The sequence below is a fragment of the Dasypus novemcinctus genome, chromosome 5 (genome assembly GCF_030445035.2).
Source record: "Dasypus novemcinctus isolate mDasNov1 chromosome 5, mDasNov1.1.hap2, whole genome shotgun sequence".
Taxonomy (NCBI): Eukaryota; Metazoa; Chordata; class Mammalia; order Cingulata; family Dasypodidae; genus Dasypus; species Dasypus novemcinctus.
In genome coordinates, this window is record NC_080677.1 from 80,235,209 (window position 1) to 80,256,734 (window position 21,526).

The window sequence follows — 21,526 nt, forward strand, 5'->3', positions numbered from 1 at the left end:
AGTCCACCCAGTCCCTGGCCGGCAGGAGGTGCTACGTCACGCAGCCAGAGACTGCGCGGGCTGGACCTCTCTAGGCCGACAGGAAGAAACCAGAGAGACGGCGGGCCGGACCTCTCTAGGCCAACAAGAAGAAACTAGAGAGACGGCGCTCAGCCTTGAAGTCTCCCAGGCTGCTGTGGTGTTCCGTGCGGGCAACGTCGCTGGCCCGAGCCGTACTTCCCGGGCCATGCTGGCTGCGCATCAAGTCGAGGACACGCACGGAGGCGGGATGCTCACGGCCGGCGAGATCGGCGAGGCGCCGGTGGCCCCGGTGAGACATCCTGGGGAGGGGACAAAGTGAGGTGGCACAGACCTCCCGGGGAGATGGCCCTTGTCACCTCAGTAAAGTGGCCCTTGCCACTCCGGCGAGGTGGCTCCATAATCCCCGAAGGAGGTAGTCCTGGTGAGTGACCCTTCCACCCGGGAGGTGGGAGGGGCGGTCCCGAGGGAAATGGCCCTTGCAATCCTGGTGAGGTGGCACAGATCTCCCGGGGCAGCTGGTCCTGGTGAGGTGGCCCTGGCAGCCCGATGAAATGGCTCTGGCCGGCCCTGCCAGATGACACAGACCTCCTGGGGAGGTAGCGGCCCTTTCCGAAGCGGTATCAGACGACCCTGACCCCTCAGGAGGGCCCCAGGGAAAGGAATCTGGGACTGCTCTGCCCTCCAGTAGATGCCGTTGGGGCGCACTGCATGAGTTCCACCCAGCGCTTGGATCTTAATGTGTTTGTTACACCTCTCCTTTTAGTGCTGCCCTGAAAATGGTGACGAAAGGAAGAACCTCGAGGAGAAAAGTAAGCAGGCTCCAAACACCTTAGTTCTTTCTACCCAGTCATAAATCCAAACTTCAACCTGCCCACATCAGAGAAGGGGCTTAGCTTGTTATCTTTTAGATGAAGTCTTTTATTTTCTGTACAATATGCGTATATAGCATTAAATACAGACTATCATACATACTTTTTTGTCTTAACTTTCTAAAATTGTAAAAGCTGGGATGCTTTGGAGACAATCCCTTCCTGACTCCTACTTTAGTGCGGGAACTATTTGGTTTTAGTGGAGTTTTGCCCATCTTACAGGATTCAAAATAAGTGGTGGGCCTGCCTGTTATTTTAGTGAAACATCAGCTCTTTAAGCTAAGGGAATTGGGAGAGGCTAATGATCTAGGAAAGATGATTACCACCTTAATTGGATTCAAGAGAGTCAAATGTTGACTGTCGTATGTTTAAACTTCAATATATTTGTAATTACTGTGGGAAAAGCATAGTAGCTAACATGGTACCTGGATCTTGGGCTGGGTACGGAAGGGGTACAAGGTCAATATCTGCCCTTTACCTAGGACAAGAATATGTCAGGATGTGTATGTTTGTCATTTTACTTTCATGAGTTAAGCATAGCAGGCTATTGGAAATCAAAGTATCTTCAAGGACTTTTGGAGTGAAATTTATTGGAGAAGAAGGGACAAAGTATGTAATAGCAATTCTATCAGGAGGCTTTTGGTTCTTCTGACTATACAAAGAGTCTTGGAATGAGTAGTGTAAGATTCTTGTACCCTTGTACCCATGTACCATGTGGTTTTTTTTTTAAGATTTATTTTTTATTTATTTCTCTCCCCTTCCCCCCCCCGAGTTGTCTGTTCTCTCTGTCCATTCACTGTGTGTTCTTCTGTCACCGCTTCTATCCTTATCAGCAGCACCCAGAATCTGTGTTTCTTTTTGTTGTGTCTTCTTGTTGTGTCAGCTCTCCGTGTGTGTGGCACTGTTCTTGGGAAGGCTGCACTTTCTTTCATGCTGGGTGGCTCTCCTTACCTGGTGCACTCCTTGCGCGTGGGGCTCCCCTATGTGGGAGATACCCCTACGTGGCAGGGCACTCCTTGCGTGCATCAGCACTGCGCATGGGCCAGCTCCACACGGGTCAAGGAGGCCCGGGGTTTGAACCGCGGACCTCCTATGTGGTAGGCAGACACCCTATCCATTGGGCCAAGTCCGCTTCCCACCATATGGTCTTGAGGAACAATGCTTGCTCTTGACTTTCCCACCAATATATTCTGCCTCAGAAAGAAAGCACTGAGTAGCTCTTAGCATTTCACAATCATAGCTATCCCCAACTCAGTTCTTTTTTCTTGAAGGATTTGAGGATATGGCATTTCAGTCAAATTCCTCCCTTTTCTACCTTTGCCCCATTTGAATGCCTGGTAAGTTTGATATCTGCTGAGCTGTCATTTCAGTAAAACAATAGATGTTGATTTTAGCTTTTGTCCTTGTCTCTCCCTTGGTGGATCAATTTAGATACTCAATTTCATTTAATCAGAAGTGAAGTTGGTTTCTAATGAGGTTGCTTATACCCTCGCCTTTTCCTCATTGCTATTTTCTTAAAACTTTGCATTTTTGTTAAAGAGCTATGAGACACAGCTCAAAATACATTTGTCCAAAAAAGAACAGAAGTGAATTCTAATCAGTGTTGTTCCTCAGAAAGCTCTGTCTGTGTTGTTCCCCCAGCTTCATCACACACCTCTTTTTGTTTTGTTTTGTTTTAATCTCCTGGTACTGCTCAAAAATAGAAGGTTAAGGTCTGTTTGTAGAATAATGAAGTTGTAGACTGAATAGAGTTGAGCATGTTTAATATCAGGCAATTTAATGACTGCACAGTGAATAGGAGTTACCATTGTACCAAGTTTGACCCAAACTTCTGGTTTCCTAAACTTAACCATGAAGAAGGAAACCATGATTAACCACATGAGGATAGCTTATACATAGAAACAGATGCTTTAGAGGGAAGCAGGTTATTTTAGCTCACTGGGTGGTGTTGAAGGAGAAAGATATGGCATTTGACCGCAGGTCATATCACCCTTCCTTTGCCAAGAAGCTGCTGTAGGCCTTCAGGTTACACTTGGTGCAGGGCTCCTTCAGAAAGCTCCCCTGGCACAGATGGTCAGCAAAGGTGTAGCTGGAGATAATAGAGGAAGATATAGAAGCTGGCGTGGTGAAAAACAAATGTGTGAAAACTAGGAAGTAGTCAATTTTTATACATAGTAAAGGATGTGGACTATATGGGAAACTTTTACATACTAAATGGGATGAGAGCAAAGGATACATGGTGTCCCTGCTTTCATTGGTATTGTTGGTTCTTAAATGTTTCCTTGCTGCCTTTCTCAAGAAATGGCTTTAGGGTTACAAGTCACTTGTGTTTGTCACATTTAATATGTTAATGTGAATGCTGATTTGTTTCATTTGCCATGGAACAGACTCACTTTTTTTTTTTTAGGATTTCTCTCCCTTCCCCCCCCCCCAACTGTCTGCTCTCTGTGTCCATTCGCTGTGTGTTCTTCTGTTACCACTTCTATCCTTATCAGTGGCAACAGCAATGTTTCTTTCTTTCTTTTTTTTTTTTTAAAGATTTATTTATTTATTTATTTATTTGTTTGTTTAATTCCCCCCCTCCGCCGGTTGTCTGTTCTCTGTGTCTATTTGCTGTGTCTTGTTTCTTTGTCCGCTTCTGTTGTGTCAGCGGCATGGGAAGTGTGGGCGGCGCCATTCCTGGGCAGGCTGCACTTTCTTTCACGCTGGGCGGCTCTCCTTACGGGGCGCATTCCTTGCGTGTGGGGCTCCCCTATGCGGGGGACACCCCCCCTGTGTGGCAGGGCACTCTTTGCGCGCATCAGCACTGCACATGGGCCAGCTGCACACGGGTCAAGGAGGCCCGGGGTTTGAACCTTGGACCTCCCATGTGGTAGACAGACGCCCTAACCACTGGGCCAAATCCGTTTCCCGGGAATGTTTCTTTTTGTTGTGTCATTTTGCTGTGTCAGCTCTCCGTGTGTGCAGTGCCATTCTTGGGCAGGCTGCACTTGCTTTCGTGCTGGGTGGCTCTCCTTACGGGGACACATTCCTTGCATGTGGGGCTCTCCTACACGGGGGATGCCCCCACGTGGCATGGCACTCCTTGCACGCATCAGCACTGCACATGGGCCAGCTCCACATGGGTCAGGGAGGCCTGGGGTTTGAACCATGTACCTCCCATGTTGTAGGCGGATGCCCTATCTATTGTGCCAAGTCTGCTTCCCCAGACTCACTTTAGACTGTAGAACATAAACTTTGGGTTTTTGTGTTTCTCTCTTTTTTTTTTTTCCCCTAAAGATTTATTTATTTATTTAATCCTTCCCGTCCCCCGGTTGTCTGTCCTCTGTGTCTATTTGCTGCGTCTTGTTTCTTTGTCTGCTTCTGCTGTCGTCAGCAGCACGGGAAGTGTGGGCGGCGCCATTCCTGGGCAGGCTGCACTTTCTTTCCTTCTGGGCGGCTCTCCTTACGGGCGCACTCCTTGCGCGTGGGGCTCCCCTACGCGGGGGACATCCCTGCGTGGCACGGCACTCCTTGTGTGCATCAGCACTGTGCATGGGCCAGCTCCACACGGGTCAAGGAGGCCCGGGGTTTGAACTGCGGACCTCCCATGTGGTAGACAGATGCCCTAACCACTGGGCCAAGTCCATTTTCCTCTTTTTTTTTTAAAAGATTTATTTTATTTATTTCTATCTCCATCCCCCCTGTTGTCTGCTGTCTATGTCCATTCGCTGTGTGTTCTTCTGCATCCACTTGTTTTTATGAGGCGGCACTGGGAAACTGCGTCTCTTTCTTGTTGCGCCATCTTGTTGTGTCAGCTCTCCATGTGTGCAGCACCACTCCTGGACAGGCTGTGTTTTTTTCACACGGGGTGGCTCTCCTTGCAGGGCGTACTCCTTGTACATGGGGCTCCCCTATGTGGGGGTGCCCCTGCTCAGCATGGTACTCCTTGCCTGTGGCAGCACTGGGCATGGGCCAGCTTACCACATGGGTCAGGAGGCCCTGGGTGTTGAACCCTGGACCCTCCATATGGTAGGCGGATGCTCTATCAGCTGAGCCACGTCTGCTTCCCCTGTGTTTCTTGATTATTTAATTTAGTGCTTGCATCAAGCTGTTTTGATTTTTTCATAGTAATTTGTCTTTCATATTTCCTTTTTTTCGTGTGTGTGCTTATTTTCTTCTGTTTCTGGCATGGACATCTTTGTGGTATTTGAAGCACTTAAAATTTTTTTTTACTCTTAGATAAAAGGCTTTTACTCATTGGTAACCCTTTAAAATTTTTTCATATATTTAGAAAAAATATTTCAAAACAACTTTTTTTTTTTTCTTTTTTAAATGTTTTAAAGCCAGAGTCCTTCTTTGGTGTTATTCTAGACCATAATATCTGATAATAAGTTGCTTATAAATTATGAAAAGGTATTACTATTGTAATAAAAACTGTATCAATAAAATCAGGTTTGATCTTTTTTATATAATAAAATAAATCCTTAAGATATACAGTCTTCTAGAAAAGTTAACCGCCTGTTTGTAACTACAGTGTCATGCCAACATCTATTGAAATCTGTGGTTACTAGGTCAGAGTTCAGGAATTTTTCCTGAACAAATACCTTTGACTCAATTCTTGTACTCAGAATTTCTTAAGCCTTACATATTTCCTAGTACCTGATGGGTAGATTCCTTTATAGCTATTCATTTGGGTATTTTATGTATATTTATTGTATTTTCTCTAAATTATTAACTTTTGAAGGTAGATGTTCTGCCTTGTATAGCTTTTGTATTTCCTTTAATTCTACAGTACCTATTGTGTTGAGTCATTGTTATTCTTTTATTTTAGGTGACATAAATATGATAGCTCTTGTTGGAAGTGAACAAGTCAGTGAAGGTACAGATAATGGTGATCTCCCTACCTATGTGTCCGCATTCATAGAAAAGGAAGTTGGAACTGACCTTAAATCTTTAAAGAAACTTGATAAACTCATAGCACAGATGACAGAAAGTAAAATACAGTTAGAAGAACAGGCAAGTATTAAATCTCATTGAAATAATATTAATTGTAAGTTCATGTAAACATAATCATAAATACAGGATTACAATGTTTTAATAGCGATTATTTTTGGATGATTGGTTAACAGTGATTTATTCATATTTTTCTATATTTTCCATTATTTAAAAAAATTTTACAATGAAATCATATTACTTAAAATAATCCAGTGAACGTAATCTTAAACAAAAAAAATGGGTCCCTATACTTAAAATAATGCATGTGCCAAAGATAAAAGATTTTTATTGTGTAACTGCTACATTAGGGTAAGCAAATTCTGTGGGTATTTTGGTGCATTATTCCTAGACTGTTAGTTATCTTTTTTTCCTTTCAAGATTTATTTATTTATTTCTCTCTCCTTCCCCCCATTATCTGCTTTCTGTGTCCATTTGCTGTGTGTTTTTCTGTGTCCGCTTGCATTTTTGTCATGCAGCCCTGGGAAACTGGGTCATGTTTTTTGTTGTGTCATCTTGCTGCATCAGCTCTCATCGTGTGTGCAGCGCCACTCCTGGGCAGGCTGTGCTTTTTTCACGTGGGGCGGCTCTACTTGCGGGGGCGTACTCCTTGTGCGTGGGGCACCCCTACACAGGGGACACCCCTGCATGGCACGGCACTCTTTACGCATGGCAGCACTGCACATGGGCCCAGCTTACTACATGGGTCAGGAGGCCCTGGGTATTGAACCCTGGACCCTCCATATGGTAAGTGGACGCTCTTTAGGAATTGAGCCACAACCGCTTCCCTCAGTTATCTTATATTCTCATACCCCATCACAATCAGCCTCTTCAACCTCATGGTTCTTCCACCATCCCCACTGCTAGCCCTAAATTTAGCCTGGCCCTACCTGCCTTTTCATCTGCTGTATGCAAGTAGTTGTGGGCCCTGTTGGAGGAATTGACACAGCTGAGTGGATTGATGCCCCCCCAGACGTGTGTTCTGCCATCATGGCTGCGTCGTCAGCCCCACTGGCATTCCTACCACAGGATCCTCGTTGGCTTCTTCGCTACTCTCCTCGGCTGCTTTTCTAAATTCTCCCCAAGATGTCTGTCCCATTCCTGATCATTCTGCCATTCCTTTCTCACAAAAAATCAAGGCCATTGGATTTAGTTTACCCAGTACTCAACAAGCTTAATTTCATCCATTTTAACCTTTTAATTCAGAAAAAGATCAATCTAAGTCCTTATACCCCAGATCCTACCTGCAACCTTGTTGAACTTGCTTGACTACATATTCCCCTTTTCTCTTTCATAATTTCATTCTCAACCAGTTCTGTCCTTTTGGCATGTGAACATGTATAGATCTTTCCCTTCAAATCTAAATAAACAAAAGCCTTTCCCTCATTTTTTAGTCGGTTCTAGCTCCTTTTTACTATCAGGCTTCTTGAAAAAGTCATCTTACTTTATTATCTATCTCCTTTTCCTAATTTGCCATTCACTCTTTGACCCCAGTGTTTCCCCAATGGCCAAAGAAGCTTGCTGAGGTTCTTATTTGGTCTTTTAAGTCCAGCATGTTCTAACCTGTACTGATCCATGTCTTTTTTTTTTTTTTTTAAAGATTTATTTATGTATTTAATTCCCCCTCCCCCTCCCCCGGTTGTCTGTTCTCTGTGTCTATTTGCTCTGTCTTGTTTCTTTGTCCGCTTCTGTTGTCTTCAGCGGCACGAGAAGTGTGGGCAGTGCCATTCCTGGGCAGGCTGAACTTTCTTTCGCGCTGGGCGGCTCTCCTTACGGGTGCACTCCTTGCGTGGAGACACCCCTGCGTGGCAGGGCACTCCTTGCGTGCATCAGCAGTGCGCCTGGGCCAGCTCCACACGGGTCAAGGAGGCCCGGGATTTGAACCGCGGACCTCCCATGTGGTAGACGGACGCCCTAACCACTGGGCCAAGTCCGTTTCCTGATCCATGTCTTAAAATACTACTTCTGTCTTTGTTAAGGGCAACCCCATCTACCCCTCAATATGCCACTTGTAATCTGGTTCCTCTATACCGTCCAGCTTTGTCTCCTCTTTGCATTTCTTTGAATTTCATCCTTTGCTTTCTCTGCCCTTGCTGTTTTCTTATCAGGACTGAGTTGTCCCTTCTACCTGAAATGCCATCTCCTTTCATAGTTGGTTCCCTGGAAGATTCCCACCTATCTTGCAAAGGCCTGTGCATGAGTTCAGAAAGCAGAATTGCCTTGTACCTCAAAACCATACTACTTAAAGTGTGGGAGTTTGTTAGAAAAGCAGGATCTCAGGACTTACTCTAGATCCACCAAGAGATCTGCATTTTAATGAGAGCTCTAGGTGATTTGTGTGCTCATTGAAATATGGAAAGCACTATCCTAGTACACCATTAAATCTAACATACTTCTTTTATTGCATTAATCACATAATTGAAATTATTTGCTTGCATCTCTCTTTCATACCTGCCCGAGGTTAAGGATACATGCTGTGTCTTTCTTCCTCTCCCCTCTCCTCCCCTCCCCTCATCCCTTCCCCTCCCCTCCCCTCTTTCTCCTCTCCATTTACCTGTATATCCTTAGTACAGTGCCTGGTACAGAGTATCCAATCAATGTTGATTGGATTAATATTCTTTGTACTATATTGGCGCTCAGTATTTATATATACTTTTCCATATGCCATAAGAAAAATTCATTTAATACATAACAAATCTGAAGGCATTATCTAAATATCCTACAAAGTCAGTGGTTTTCAGCCTGGGCTTAGATCAGAATTGCCTGAGGAACTTTTGCTCTACACTTTCAGATTCAAAACTTCCTTTGTTTCGGAAGGCAGACAGTTAGTAGATAAAGCATGGAAGCTGACTGGCTGGAACCTCGGGAGGTGCTGAGCATGGTAAAGAAGTAAAAGGCAGATGCCGTGATGCTTACTTGGCCCACTGTGGTAGGCCCCCTCCTAGGCACCTTCACAGACAGCATTTTATGTTTGGGTTTGGCACAGGATGAAGAAATCAAATGTTTCTTCTGAAGATTTTAATTGACAGTTTTCAATTTTATTAGAACAAATGTGTTCTGCATGTAATGTACTAATAAAAAAGTTATGAAAATTTTATCTGATGGCTGCTGTTTTGTTTGTTTTTGGGTGTGGTCAGGTGCTTACAATTTCATCAGAAATCCCTAAAAGAATTAAAAATGCCTTAAAAAGCGCAGAAGAATCAAAGCAATCCCTTAATCGGCTTCTGGAGCAAGAAAATGATCTCTTCAGCTCCATTGACAGCCATTTGCTAACTGCCCAACCCTGGATGGACGATCTTGGGTCCATGATTAACCAAATTGAAGAGATCGAACGGCATCTTGCTTACCTAAAATGGATTTCACAAATTGAAGAACTAAGGTAAAATGTGCCTCATTGTTTTCATAATTATTATTTTTCTTTGAGGCTTCTGTCTTAAAGAGGCCATGCCATTAAATAATTGAGTTAATTAAATGCTATAATTAGGTAATTCTACCAGTTGTTATGAAAATAGTATTATGATAATGATTCTTTCCTTTGTTGTGAGTGAATATAAACTTTTCAGGGAACTAATTTACATTTATAAGAAAGTAAGATCTAAGCAGCTTAAAATTTTAAATCCTATAGTTTTGCTGTGAACACATAATAGATTATTACTTATCCCTCAGTGTAGTAATATTCCTATTTACTTTTATTTTGTAACACTTGCACTCTTTTCTTTTTAAAAGCAGTTTTATTGAGATATATTCACTTACCATACAATCTATCCAAAGTGTATAATCAGTTAATCAGTGGCTCTTCATTTATTTCTCTTCTCTTCCCCTCTGCCCCCATTGTCTGTTCTCTGTGTCCATTTGTTGTGTGTTCTTCTGCGTCCACTTGCATTCTTGTCAGTTGTACCAGGAATCTGTATATCTTTTTGTTGCGTCATCTTGCTGCATCATCTCTCCGTGTGTGTGGCACCACTCCTTGGCAGGCTGCGCTTTTTACACGCAGGGCGGCTCTCCTGAAGGGGCAACTCCTTGCGCATGGGGCACCCCTTTGCGGGGGACACCCCTACGTGGCATGGCACTCCTTGCACGCGTCAGCACTGGTGTGGGCCAGCTCACCACATGGGTCAGGAGGCTCTGGGTTTGAACCCTGGACCTACCATATGTAGGTCTCTATCTTTGAGACAAATCCGCTTCCTAATCAGTGGCTTTTAGTATAATTACCGTGTCATGCATTCATCACCACAAAGAATTTTAGAACAATTCATTACTCCAAAAAGAAAAACTCGTCACACCTTTGTACTCACTTCTGTCACTCTATTTCTTCCCCGGCCCTACATAACCACTAATCTAATTCCATCATTATAAATTGATTTATGTGAACATTTTATATAAATGGAATCATACAATATATTGTATTTTATGTCTGGTTTCTTTCACTTAACATAATGTTAGTGTTTTGTTTTTTGCTAATACTATTATTTGTTAACAGCATACATTACATTTGTTCAGTTTCAAAGAAAAACAGTCTTATATATGAAGTATTACCTGTATTCATATTTCACATGAGGTTTTACTGTGCTATACAGTCCTATATTAGATTTTTAGCTTTCTTTTTAGTTAATATACTTAGACTTTCTCTTTCAACCACTATCATACCCATATATTTGCACTGCTAGTTAGAAACATTATGTTGTGCTTTCACCTTTTCTATTCATTCCCAAAGATTAAAGCAACCTTTTACCAATTCCATAAAAGTTAATCCTCAGTTTTCCATTTTTTAACTTCATTCTATTTTCTAGTGACCTATATTCTAATTATTAGCTCTATGAGTTTACATAATATATTTAGTTCATAACAGTGCAGTCATATAGTATTTGCCCTTTTGTGTGTGGCCTGTGTCACTCTCTTCTCAAAGTAGTTTTCTTTTTCTAGCATCAGCTCTTTTTGAATACCATGGTACAGCACTGCCACTATGAATGATCCCTATTGTGCTGACTTTTCCTGTGTTCTAAATGTCATCCATGCTTCCCTGTTGGGTGGTGATCTATTTCAGGACGTTCATTCCATCCTAGAAAGCAGTACTTCTGTATTCAGGGGTTATTTGTATTTTAAATTATTTTGTAACATTTATACATTTATTAAACATGGTAATCTTTGTTTTAACATAATGTAACAGTTTGGATAATGCTTCACTTTGAAGTGGGAAATTAGGGAGAAGTTTTTAGAAGGTCCCCTGTTAAGATAATAGGTGATAATGCAAAGGAATAAACTTTACACAGGAGCAGTCACCTATATACACCCGTGATTCAGAACAGGCCCCACAAAGCCGTATCGATACCTTAACTGGAGAAATGGTGGATGTGTGCATCCCCAGTTGGAAAAAAAGAGTGTTTTCAATTCTGATAATAGCTATAAAAGATAAAGTCTGTTGAAAATCTTAATGAAAATTATTAGAAAAGAAGAACGAAAAATGAGAGAATGAGAGTAGAGGATAGCCAAAAGGGCTTACAGAAATAAAATGCAAAACTGAGCTTAATATTCTTGTTGAGACCTAAAACACTGACACTGGAAAGTATAAGTGGCCCATGGAAGGAAAGGAAAAAGTATACTACCATTGCGTAGTGGAGTTTGGCAGGGTGGAGATACACCTTCCCTTCCTAAGGAGGGGCCTGTAACTACCCCAGGCACACAACTGAAGCAGCACACTGAACCAGGCGCAAGAGTTCCAGCACATCAGTCATCTTCCGGTGCCCTGGCCAGGAGAGGTGGGCATAGGCTGCTATAGGAGCTTGGGAGTGGAGCACTTGCTTTTGATTTCCTGTGGGAGGTGACTCTTGAACTGAGATTGATCACTGAAAATTTTACATTTTGTTTCTTATTTTTTAGATGGCTATGATCTCGTATATGTTAATTTTATCAAAAGAAAAAGATAAAATGTTTTCATTTTTTTTAGGTCCAAATATGCAAACTTGTGGCTCATGGAATTGAATGTTCCTGAGGACATGTTTATTTGGTTTGTGCTTTAAAGAATTTGATTAATTGGTTAGATTTTATGTGCAAATCTTGATTTCTGGATTCTCTTGAAAACATTCTAAGAGTTGGCCACTTTGGACCCATGCCCCAGCATGGTAACAATTGGCTAGAGGTGTAGGATGGAATATGTGCTTTTTCAGTTTACCCAACTCCCTACCTACTTTGCTTTTTTTTTTTTTTTTAAATAGAACATGAGATCAGATTTTTTTTTTAAGATTTATTTATTTTATTTCTCTCCCCTTCCTCCCCCGCTGCCCCGGTTGTCTGTTCTCTGTGTCTATTTGCTGCGTCATCTTCTTTATCCACTTCTGTTGTTGTCAGCTGCACGGGAATCTGCGTTTCTTTTTGTTGTGTCATCTTTGTTGATGTCAGCCTTCTGTGTGGGTGGGGCCATTCTTAGGCAGGCTGTACTTTCTTTCGCGCTGGGTGGCTCTCCTTACCGGGTGCAATCCTTGGGCGTGGGGCTCGGCGGACACCCCTGCATGGCATGGCATTCCTTGCACGCATCAGCACTGTGCATGGGCCAGCTCCACATGGGTCAAGGTGGCCCGGGGTTTGAACCACGGACCTCCCATGTGGTAGACAGACGTCTTAACCACTGGGCCAAGTCCGCTTCTCAGCCTTTTTTTTTTTAAACTTTGTTTTGTACATTTAATGATTGAACGTATAAACAATTAAAAACTAAAAAGAAAACATAGTTAAATAAAAACATACATTTAAATATACTGGATACATACAAAGTTTTTTTTGAATCATACTATATGTTACACAATATATTTGGCTCGTAGTATTACAGTCATACAGTATTTGTCCTTTTGTGTTGGGCTTGCTTTGCTCAACATAATGTCCTCAAGGTTCATCCATGTTGTCATATATTTTATGACTTCATTTCTTACAGCTGCATAATATTCTTTCATGTGAATACACCACAATTTGTTTATCCATTCACCTGTTGATGGACACCTGGGTTGTATCCAGCTTTTTTGGCAATCATAAATAATGCTGCTATGAACATCGGAGTGCAGATGACTGTTGATGTCACTGCTCTCAAATTTTCTGGGTGTATACCTAGTAGGGGTATTGCAGTGTCACGTGGCAGGTCTATATTTAACTTCTTTAGGAACTGCCAAATGGTCCTCCACGGTGGCTGCACCATTCTACATTCCCTCCAATAGTGGATAAGTGTTCCTCTAGTTCCACATCCTCCAACACTTGTAGTTCTCTCTCTTTTTAATAGTGGCCATTCTGATAGGTGTGAAATTTTTTTTTTTAAGATTTATTTATTTATTTCTCTCCCCTTCCCCTCACCCCGCCCCGGTTGTCTGTTCTTTGTGTGTATTTGCTGCGTGTTCTTCTTTGTCCGCTTCTATTGTTGTCTGCGACACAGGAATCTGTGTTTCTTTTTTTTTTTTTAAGATTTATTTATTTATTTATTTCTCCTCCCCGCCCCCAGTTGTCTGTTCTTTGTGTCCATTTGCTGTGTCGTCTTTGTCCGCTTCTGTTGTTGTCAGCGGCACGGGAATCTGTGTTTCTTTTGGTTGCATCATCTTGTGTCAGCTCTCCATGTGTGCGGCACCATTCTTGGGCAGGCTGCACTTTCTTTCATGCTGGGTGGCTCTCCTTACGGGACGCAGCCCTTGCGTGTGGGGCTCCCCTACGCGGCGGACACCCCTGCGTGGCATGGCACTCCTTGCGCACATCAGCACTGCATGTGGGCCAGCTCCACACAGGTCAAGGAGGCCCGGGGTTTGAACCGCGGACCTCCCATGTGGCCGACAGACGCCCTAACCACTGGGCCAAGTCCGCTTCCCTCATTGTAGTTTTGATAGGCATTTCCCTATTCATTAGTAGTGTTGAGCATTTATTCATGTGTGGTTTTTCTGCCAGTTGTATTTCTTCTTTGGACAAACGTCTATTCAAGTCTTGCCCATTTTTAAATTGGGTCATTTGTCTTTTTATTGTTGAGTTATAACCTCTCTTTATATATCCTGGATATTAAATCCTTATCTGACATGTGATATCCAAAATTTTTCTTCCATCGAGTGGGCTGCCTTTTCATTCTTTTGACAAAGTCCTGGGAAGTGGATGTGGCTCAACTGATAGTGTCCACCTACCATATGGAGGGTCCAGGGTTCTATCCCCAGGGCCTCCTGACCTGTGTGGTGGGCTGGCCCATGCGCAGTACTGCCACGGGCAAGGACTGCCGTGCAGGGGAGCCCCTGTGTAGGGTACCCCACGGGCAAGGAGTGTGCCCTGCAAGAAGAGCTGCCCTATGTGAAAGGAGTGGTGCCACACACACGGAGAGCTGACACAGCAAGATGATGCAACAAAAAAAAGCGACAGTTCCCAGTGCCGCGTGACAAGAATTCAAGCGGACACAGAAGAACACACAGCGAATGGACACAGAGAGCAGACAACTGGGGGGAAGGGGAGAGAAATAAATAAAATAAATCTTTAAAAAAAAAAAGTCCTGTGAGATGCAAATGTGTTTAATTTTGAGGAGGTCCCATTTATTTATTTTTTCTTTTGTTGCACGTGCTTTGGGTGTAAGGTTCAAGAAAACACCACCTCTGCAAAGTCTTGAAGATGTTTCCCTACATTTTCTTCCAGTAGTTTTATGGTCTTGGCTTTTATATTTAGGTCTTTGATCCATTTTGAGTTGATTCCTGTATAGGGAGTGAGATAGGGATCCTCTTTCATTCTTTGGTTATAGATAGGCAGTTGTCCCAGCACCATTTGTTGAAAAGACTGTTTTTTCCTGTTAACGTTGAATTGGGGAAGCAAATGTAGCTCAAGTGATAAGGCCTCTGCCTACCATATGGGAGGACCTGGGTGTGATCCCTGGGGCCTCCTGGTGAAAAGTAAGAAGAAAAAGCATGCCTATATGGCAAGCCATTGCTCACACAGCAAGCCGAGTGTCCATGCAGTGAGCAAGTGCCCATGCGGTGAGCCGAGTACACGGCAAGCCAAGTGCCCACATGGTGAGTCAAGTGCCCTCATGGTAAGCCGAGTGCTAATGTGAGTGCTCACGTGCTGAGCTGAGTACCCACATGAGTGCCTGTGTGGTGAGCCAAGTGCCTATGGAGCGAGTCAGTGCCCATGCGAGTGCCTGCGTGAGTGCCCATGTGGTGAGCTGAGTGCCTTTGCAGCGAGCCAGTGCCCATGTGGTGAGGCGAGTGCCTATATGGTGAGCCAAATGCCCGCGTGGTGAGCCAAGTGCCCGTGTGGGTACCTGTGTGGTGAGCCGAGTGCCTGTGAGGCGAACCAGTGCCCACACGGTGAGCCAAGTGCCTGCATGGCGAGCCGAGTGCCTGCATGGTGAGCCAAGTGCCTGTATGATGAGCCGAGTGCCTGCATGGTGAGCCGAGTGCCCACCTGGTGAGCCGAGTGCCTATGTGGTAAGCCAGTGCCCGTGCAAGTCAGTTACTTTGCATGATGATGATGGTACAAAAGAGAGAGACGAAGGAGAGAGTCAAGGTGAAGCACAGCAGAGACCAGGAACTGAAGTGGTGCAATTGACAGGGAATCTGTCCACATCAGAGGTCCCCAGGATTGAATCCCAGTGAATCCTAGAGGAGAAAAGATGAGAAGAGAAGACAAAAAAAGAGAAACTGATACAGAAGATCACACAGCCAGTGGACACAGCAAAAACAGCAGGGTGGGGGAGGGAGAGGGGAAGAAAAAACACACCACTGAATTGGTAGGTTCGTGAAAAATCAGTTGACTGTAGAGATAAGGGTTTATTTCTGGGTTCTCAATTCTATTCCACTGATTGATGTGTCTGTCTTTATGCAAGTACCATGCTGTTTTTTGTTTGTTTGTTTTTTAAAGATTTATTTATTTCCCCCTGACACACCCCATTGTGTGCTCTCTGTGTCCATTTGCTTTGTGTTCTTCTGTGTTTGCTTATATTCCCATTAGGTGGCTCCGGGAACCGATCTTAGGACCTTCTGGAGTGGGAGATAGGCAGTCATTCTCTTGAGCTACCTTAGCTCCCTGTTCTGCTATGTCTCTTATTGTCTCTCCTCTGTGTCTTTTTTTAAAAAAAGATTTATTTTTATTTATTTCTCTCCTCTTACCCCCTTTCCCCCCATTGTTGTCTGCTCTCTATGTCCATTTGCTATGTGTTCTTCTATGTCTGCTTGCATTCTTGTCAGTGGCACGGGAATCTGTGTTTCTTTTTGTTATGTCTTGCTGTGTCAGCTTTCCGTGTGGGCGGCGCCATTCTTAGGCAGGCTGCACTTTCTTTCGCACTGGGCGGCTCTCCTTATGGGGTGCACTCCTTGCGCGTGGGGCTCCCCTACGCGGGGGACACCCCTGCGTGGCATGGCACTCCTTGCGCGCATCAGCAGTGTGCGTGGGCCAGCTGTACATGGGTCAAGGAGGCCTGGGGTTTGAACCGTGGACCTCCCATGTGGTAGATAGACACCCTAACCACTGGGCCAAGTCCGCTTCCCTACCATGCTGTTTTGACCACTGTAGCATTGTAATATGTTTCAAGGTAAGGCAGTGAAAGTCTTCTTACGTCTCTCTTCTTTTTTAGAATGCTTTTGGCTATTCAAGTGCACTTTTCCTTCCAAATGAATTTGGTAATTACCTCTTCTAGTTCTGTAAAGTAAGCTGTTGGAGTTTTGATTGGTATTACATTGAATCTATAAATGAGTTTGGGTAAGATTGACATCTTCACAATATTAATTCTCCCAATCTGTGAACATGGAACGTCTTGGCATTTGTTTAGGTCTTTTAAAATTTCTTTTAGCATTGTTTTATAGTTTTCTGCATATAGGTCCTGTACTTCTTTGGTTAAATTAATTCCTACATATTTGAGCCTTTTTATTGCTATTGAAAATGGGAACTTCCCCCTGATTTCCTCCTCAGATTGTTCAGTATTAGTGTACAAAAACATTACTGATTTTTGTGTGTTGATCTTATATCCTGCTACTTTGCTGAACCCATTTATTAGCTCAAGTAGCTTTGTCATGGATACTTCAGGATTTTCTAAGTACAGGGTCATGTCATCTGCAAACAGTGAGTGTTTTATTTCCTCTCTTCCTATTTGGCTGCCTTTAATTTTTTTTTTTTCTTGTCTAATTGCTCTAGCTAGAACTTCTAGTACAATATTGAATAACAATAGTGACAGTGGGCATCCTTGTCTTGTTCCTGATCTTAGTGGGAAAGCTTTCAACCTTTCCCCACTTAGTATGATGTTGGCTGTGGGTTTTTCATATATGCCTTTTATAATATTGAAAAATTTCCCTTCTATTCCTATCTTTTGAAGTGTTTGTTTTTTTTTTTCAATCAAAAAAGGATGCTGGATTTTGTCAAATGTCTTTTTTGCTTTAATTGAGATGAACATGTGTTTTTTTTCCTTCAATTTGTTAATGTGGTGTATTACGTTGATTGATTTTCTTACGTTGAACCAGCCTTGCATACCAGGATAAATCCCACTTTGTCATGTTGTATAACCTTTTTTGATATGCTGTTGGATTTGATTTGCAAGTATTTTGTTGAGAATTTTTGCATCTATGTTCATTAGAGAGATTAGTCTGTAATTATCTTTTCTTGTAGTATCTTTATTTGCCTTTGTTATTAGGGTAATGTTGGCTTCATAAAATGTATTGGGTAATTTTCCTTCTTTTTCAATATTTTGGAAGAGTTTAAACAGGATTGGTGTTAATTGTTTTTGAAATGCTTAGTAGAATTCACCTGTGAAACCACCTGCTCCCGGACTTTTCTGTGCTGGGAGATTTTTTATGATGGATTCAGTCTCCTTAAATGTGATTGGTTTGTTAAGTTCTTGTATTTCTTGTAGCATCAGTGTGGGTTGTTTGTGCCATTCTAGGAATTTGTCCCTTTCATCTAGGTTGTCTAGTTTGTTGGCATACTGTTTCTCATAATATCCTCTTATGATTCTTTTTATTTCTGTGGGGTCAGTTGTAACTTCCCCCCTTTCATTTCTGATGGTATTTATTTGCATCTTCTCTTTTTTTTTCTTTGTTAGTCTAGTTAGGGGGTTGTCAATTTTATTGATCTTCTCAACGAACCAGCTTTTGGTTTTGTCGATTTTCTCTGTTTTTTTGTTCTCAATTTCATTTATTTCTGCTCTAATCTTTCTTTCTTTCCTTCTGCTTGCTTTGAGATTGGTTTGCTGTTCTTTTTCTAGTATCTCTAGTTGTTCAGTTAAATCTTTGAGTTTAGTTCTTTCTTCTTTTTAAATTTAGGCATTTAGGACTATAAATGTCCCTTAAGACTGCCTTCACTGTACCCCATAAGTTGTGTTCTTGTTTTCATTTGTCTCAATATATTTACTGATTTCACTTGAAATTTCTTCTTTAACCCACTGATTACTTAGTAGTGTGTTGTTCAGCCTCCACACATTTGCAAATTTACTTTTTTCTTGTCTATTATTGATTTCCTGTTTCATTCCATTATGATATGAGAAGGTGCTTTGTATAATTTCTATCTTTTTATTTTTATTGAGAGCTGCATTGTGCCCTAACATGTTGTCTATCCCGGAGAAAGATCCATGGGCACCTGAGAAGAATGTGTAACCAGCTGAGTTTGGATGCAGTGTATATATAAGTCTAACTCATTTATCATATTGTTCAAGTTCTCTGTTTCCTTGTTGATCTTCTAATTGTTATGTCTAATGATGTGAGTGAGGTGTTGAAGTCTCCAATGATTATTGTAGCGATGTATATTCCTCCCTTCAGTTTTCCCAGAGTTCATCTCATGTATTTTGGGGCAACCTGTTTAGGTGCATAGATATTTATGAATGTTATATCTTCCTAGTGGATTTTCCCTTTTATTAATATCTAGCGGCCTTCTGTGTTTCTTACAACTTTTTTTTTACATTTAAAATCAGTTATTAGTTTAGCTACCCCTGCTCTTTTCTGATTACTATTAGCATGGGTATCTTTTTCCATCCTTTCACTTTCAGCTGGTTTGTATCCCTGGGTTTAAAGTGAGTTTCTTGTAAGCATCATATAGATGGCTCATGTTCTTTTTCCTATTCTCTCAGACTGTATCTTTTTATTGGGGAATTTAATCCATTCACATTCAATGATATTACTGTAAATGCACTATTACTTCTTCTATTTTATCCTTTGGTTTTCATATGTCATATTCTTATTTTTATCTGTCTTTTTACTCTTTTGGTTACCCTTTCTGCTATTCTTCTATACTTTCCTCCAAGCCTCTCTTTCCTGTCTTTTTCTTTCAGGCTCTAAGGCTTCCTTTAATATATCCTGCAAAAGTGGAGTCTTTTTTGCAAACTCTCTTAGTTTCTGTTTGTTTGTGAATATTTTATGTTCACCTTCATATTTGAAGGACTTTTTTGCTGTATAAAGAATTCTCAGCTGGCAGTTTTTCTTTCAATATCCTAATTGTATCATACCACTGTCTTCTTGTTTCCATGGTTTCTGAAGAGACGTCTACACTAAGTCTTACTGGATGTCCTATATACGTGATGGTTTGCCTCTCCCTTGCTGCTCTGAGAATTTTCTCTTTATCGTTGCCATTTGACATTCTGAGTAGTATGGTCTTGCAATAGGTCTATTGGGATTTATTCTGATTGGGGTATGGTATACTTGTACATGTAAGTTCATTTCTTTTGTGAGATTTGGGAAATTTCAGCTATTATTCCTCAAATACTCTTTCTGCCCCTTTTTCCTTCTCTTCTCCTTCTGGAACTCCCATGACATGTGTCTTGTTGTGTTTTGTGTTGTCATTCAACTTTCTAAGCCTCTGCTCACTTTTTTTCCATTCTTTTCTCTCTTCAATTTTAGCTGTTCTGTCTTTGGTATCACTTTTTCTTTCTTCTGTCATTTCGAGTCTACTCTTGTATTCCTCAAATGTGTTTTTGATATCACCTAATGTGCCTTTCATTCCCATCAGCTCTATTACTTTCTGTTGAGGACTTCAAATTCTTCTTTGCGCTTGCTCAATGTCTTTTAAAAAAAATAGATTAAAAAAAATTTTTTAAGATACATAGATTATACAAAATGTTACATTAAAAAATATAAGAGGATGCCATATACCCCAACCGCCCCCCTGCATTGATGTCTTCTTGATGTCTTTTATCTCTTTAACCATATTTTCTTTCAACTCATTTTGATTTTGGAAATTTGTGCACATCTTGCAGATTAGTTCTCTCAAATTCTGCATCTCTTCTGGGGCTTTGATATATTCCTTTTCTTGGTCCAAGTCTTCTGTTTTCTTAGTATGGCTTGTAATTTTTTGCTGATACTAGGCATCTGATTAGAATGTAGTTTACTCATTGCTCTCTTTTGTAGGGATGTAGTGGCAGGAGGCTGTGTGTTACCACTGCTCTTTGATTCTTGGCTCAACCTGGATTGTTAGGATTGTCCTGCTGGTTGCTGAAAACTGGGCACTGGGCACAGTAATTGGTTGTAGAGTTACTCCTTAGGGCCTTGGGGCGGGAGGCTATGGAGGCCAGAAAAAGCCTCTCCTACTTATTTTTAATTTTCTTACGTACACTTAGTCTGCCAGCAGATGGTACTCTTTAGCAGTTCTCAGTTCAGTGCTTGTTCAGAGTGTATTTGTTGCAACACAGACTGAATCTATGTGATAGAGCATCCTGCCTGGAAGCTAGGAGCCTTGTGATTCTTTCTCTGAGAGTTCTCCAGCCTTGTCTGGCAGCCACCTCCCTTTTCTGGCTGGGAAATGTTTCCACTCCCCTCTGAGTCCTACAACCATCAGTCCCTGTTAGTAGAGGAGGAGACTGGGAGGGTTGTAAATCTTTAGTCCCTTGTGGGCTTCCAAGACAAACAATGGTGCAGCCCCACCATGCCTGGAAGGGCTCCTGGGACACAGCAGTCCAAATTTGTGGGTCAGAAGCTGAGTCAGCCTTAGGCTCTGTTCTTCTCTCTCCCCTTTCCTGGGGTGGTAGATCCCTGGAGCCCCCTTTGTCTGTAGTGGCAGACCAGAGGCCTGAGAGTTCTAAAGTGTCTTTAGAGTGGGGGATGGTGCCGGCAGCAGCAGTCACTGGTTTCAGTGCACAGTTCTGTTGTCACAATTTCCCTCCTTTGTCTCTCTCTCCTCTGGGCAGTGTTCAGCCTTTGTCTGGTATCCTAAACCCTAGAAGATCTTCTTCTAGGCAGTTTCAGTCTGTCATCTAGCTATTTTTCAAAGTTTATTGTCACGTGTTGGGCAAAATGGCTGCCGACGTCTTCCAAGAGTTTAGGCTTCTTGGGTTCCTCTCTTCCCTGGGCTCCGCTTTTCTCTGGGCTTAGCTGCTATGCTCTCTCCACAAGGCCTGCTGTAAACCATCAGGAGAACAGCTCAGTCTCTCTCCCCAGGGCTTGGGTGGTATCTAAGAAGCTGTCTCTATTTCTCTGTGTTCTCCTGTTTGTTCCCTTCCTGGGCTCCAACTCAAAAAACTCCTGCCTTTTTCATTTACTTTACCTGTCAGACTTTTGTGGGCATTTAGAACTTACCTTAAACTTTATCTGGACCTTTACTAATGCTAACTTGATGGGGGTGGACTCTGCGGTGCCATCTACTTAAGTGTCCTGTAATCAAGGTCAGCTGGGCAAATTGGGGAAAAAACAGTGACTATCAAAAGTTCCTTCTCTGCTGTCCCTCTCAAATCTAACCCTACCAGATGCTATCTACGT

The 21,526-nt window shown here is 42.4% G+C and overlaps 1 protein-coding gene across 5 annotated transcripts in view; it reads left to right on the top strand.

Moving 5' to 3' along the window:
* RINT1 (RAD50 interactor 1) overlaps positions 1-21,526 on the top strand; it is a 33,166-nt gene continuing 11,640 nt past the window's right edge. Inside the window, exons 1-4 of one of the 5 annotated variants that reach the window (XM_004448801.3) lie at positions 53-310; positions 785-830; positions 5,704-5,888; positions 9,002-9,243. In XM_004448801.3, the coding sequence (XP_004448858.1) occupies positions 227-310; positions 785-830; positions 5,704-5,888; positions 9,002-9,243 (557 nt within the window). In that variant the 5' untranslated portion in view covers positions 53-226. Of the gene's footprint in view, positions 443-784; positions 831-5,703; positions 5,889-9,001; positions 9,244-21,526 lie in introns of all 5 variants that reach the window. The other 4 variants (XM_071215206.1, XM_004448800.5, XM_004448798.4 and 1 more) reach the window with 4 other exon arrangements.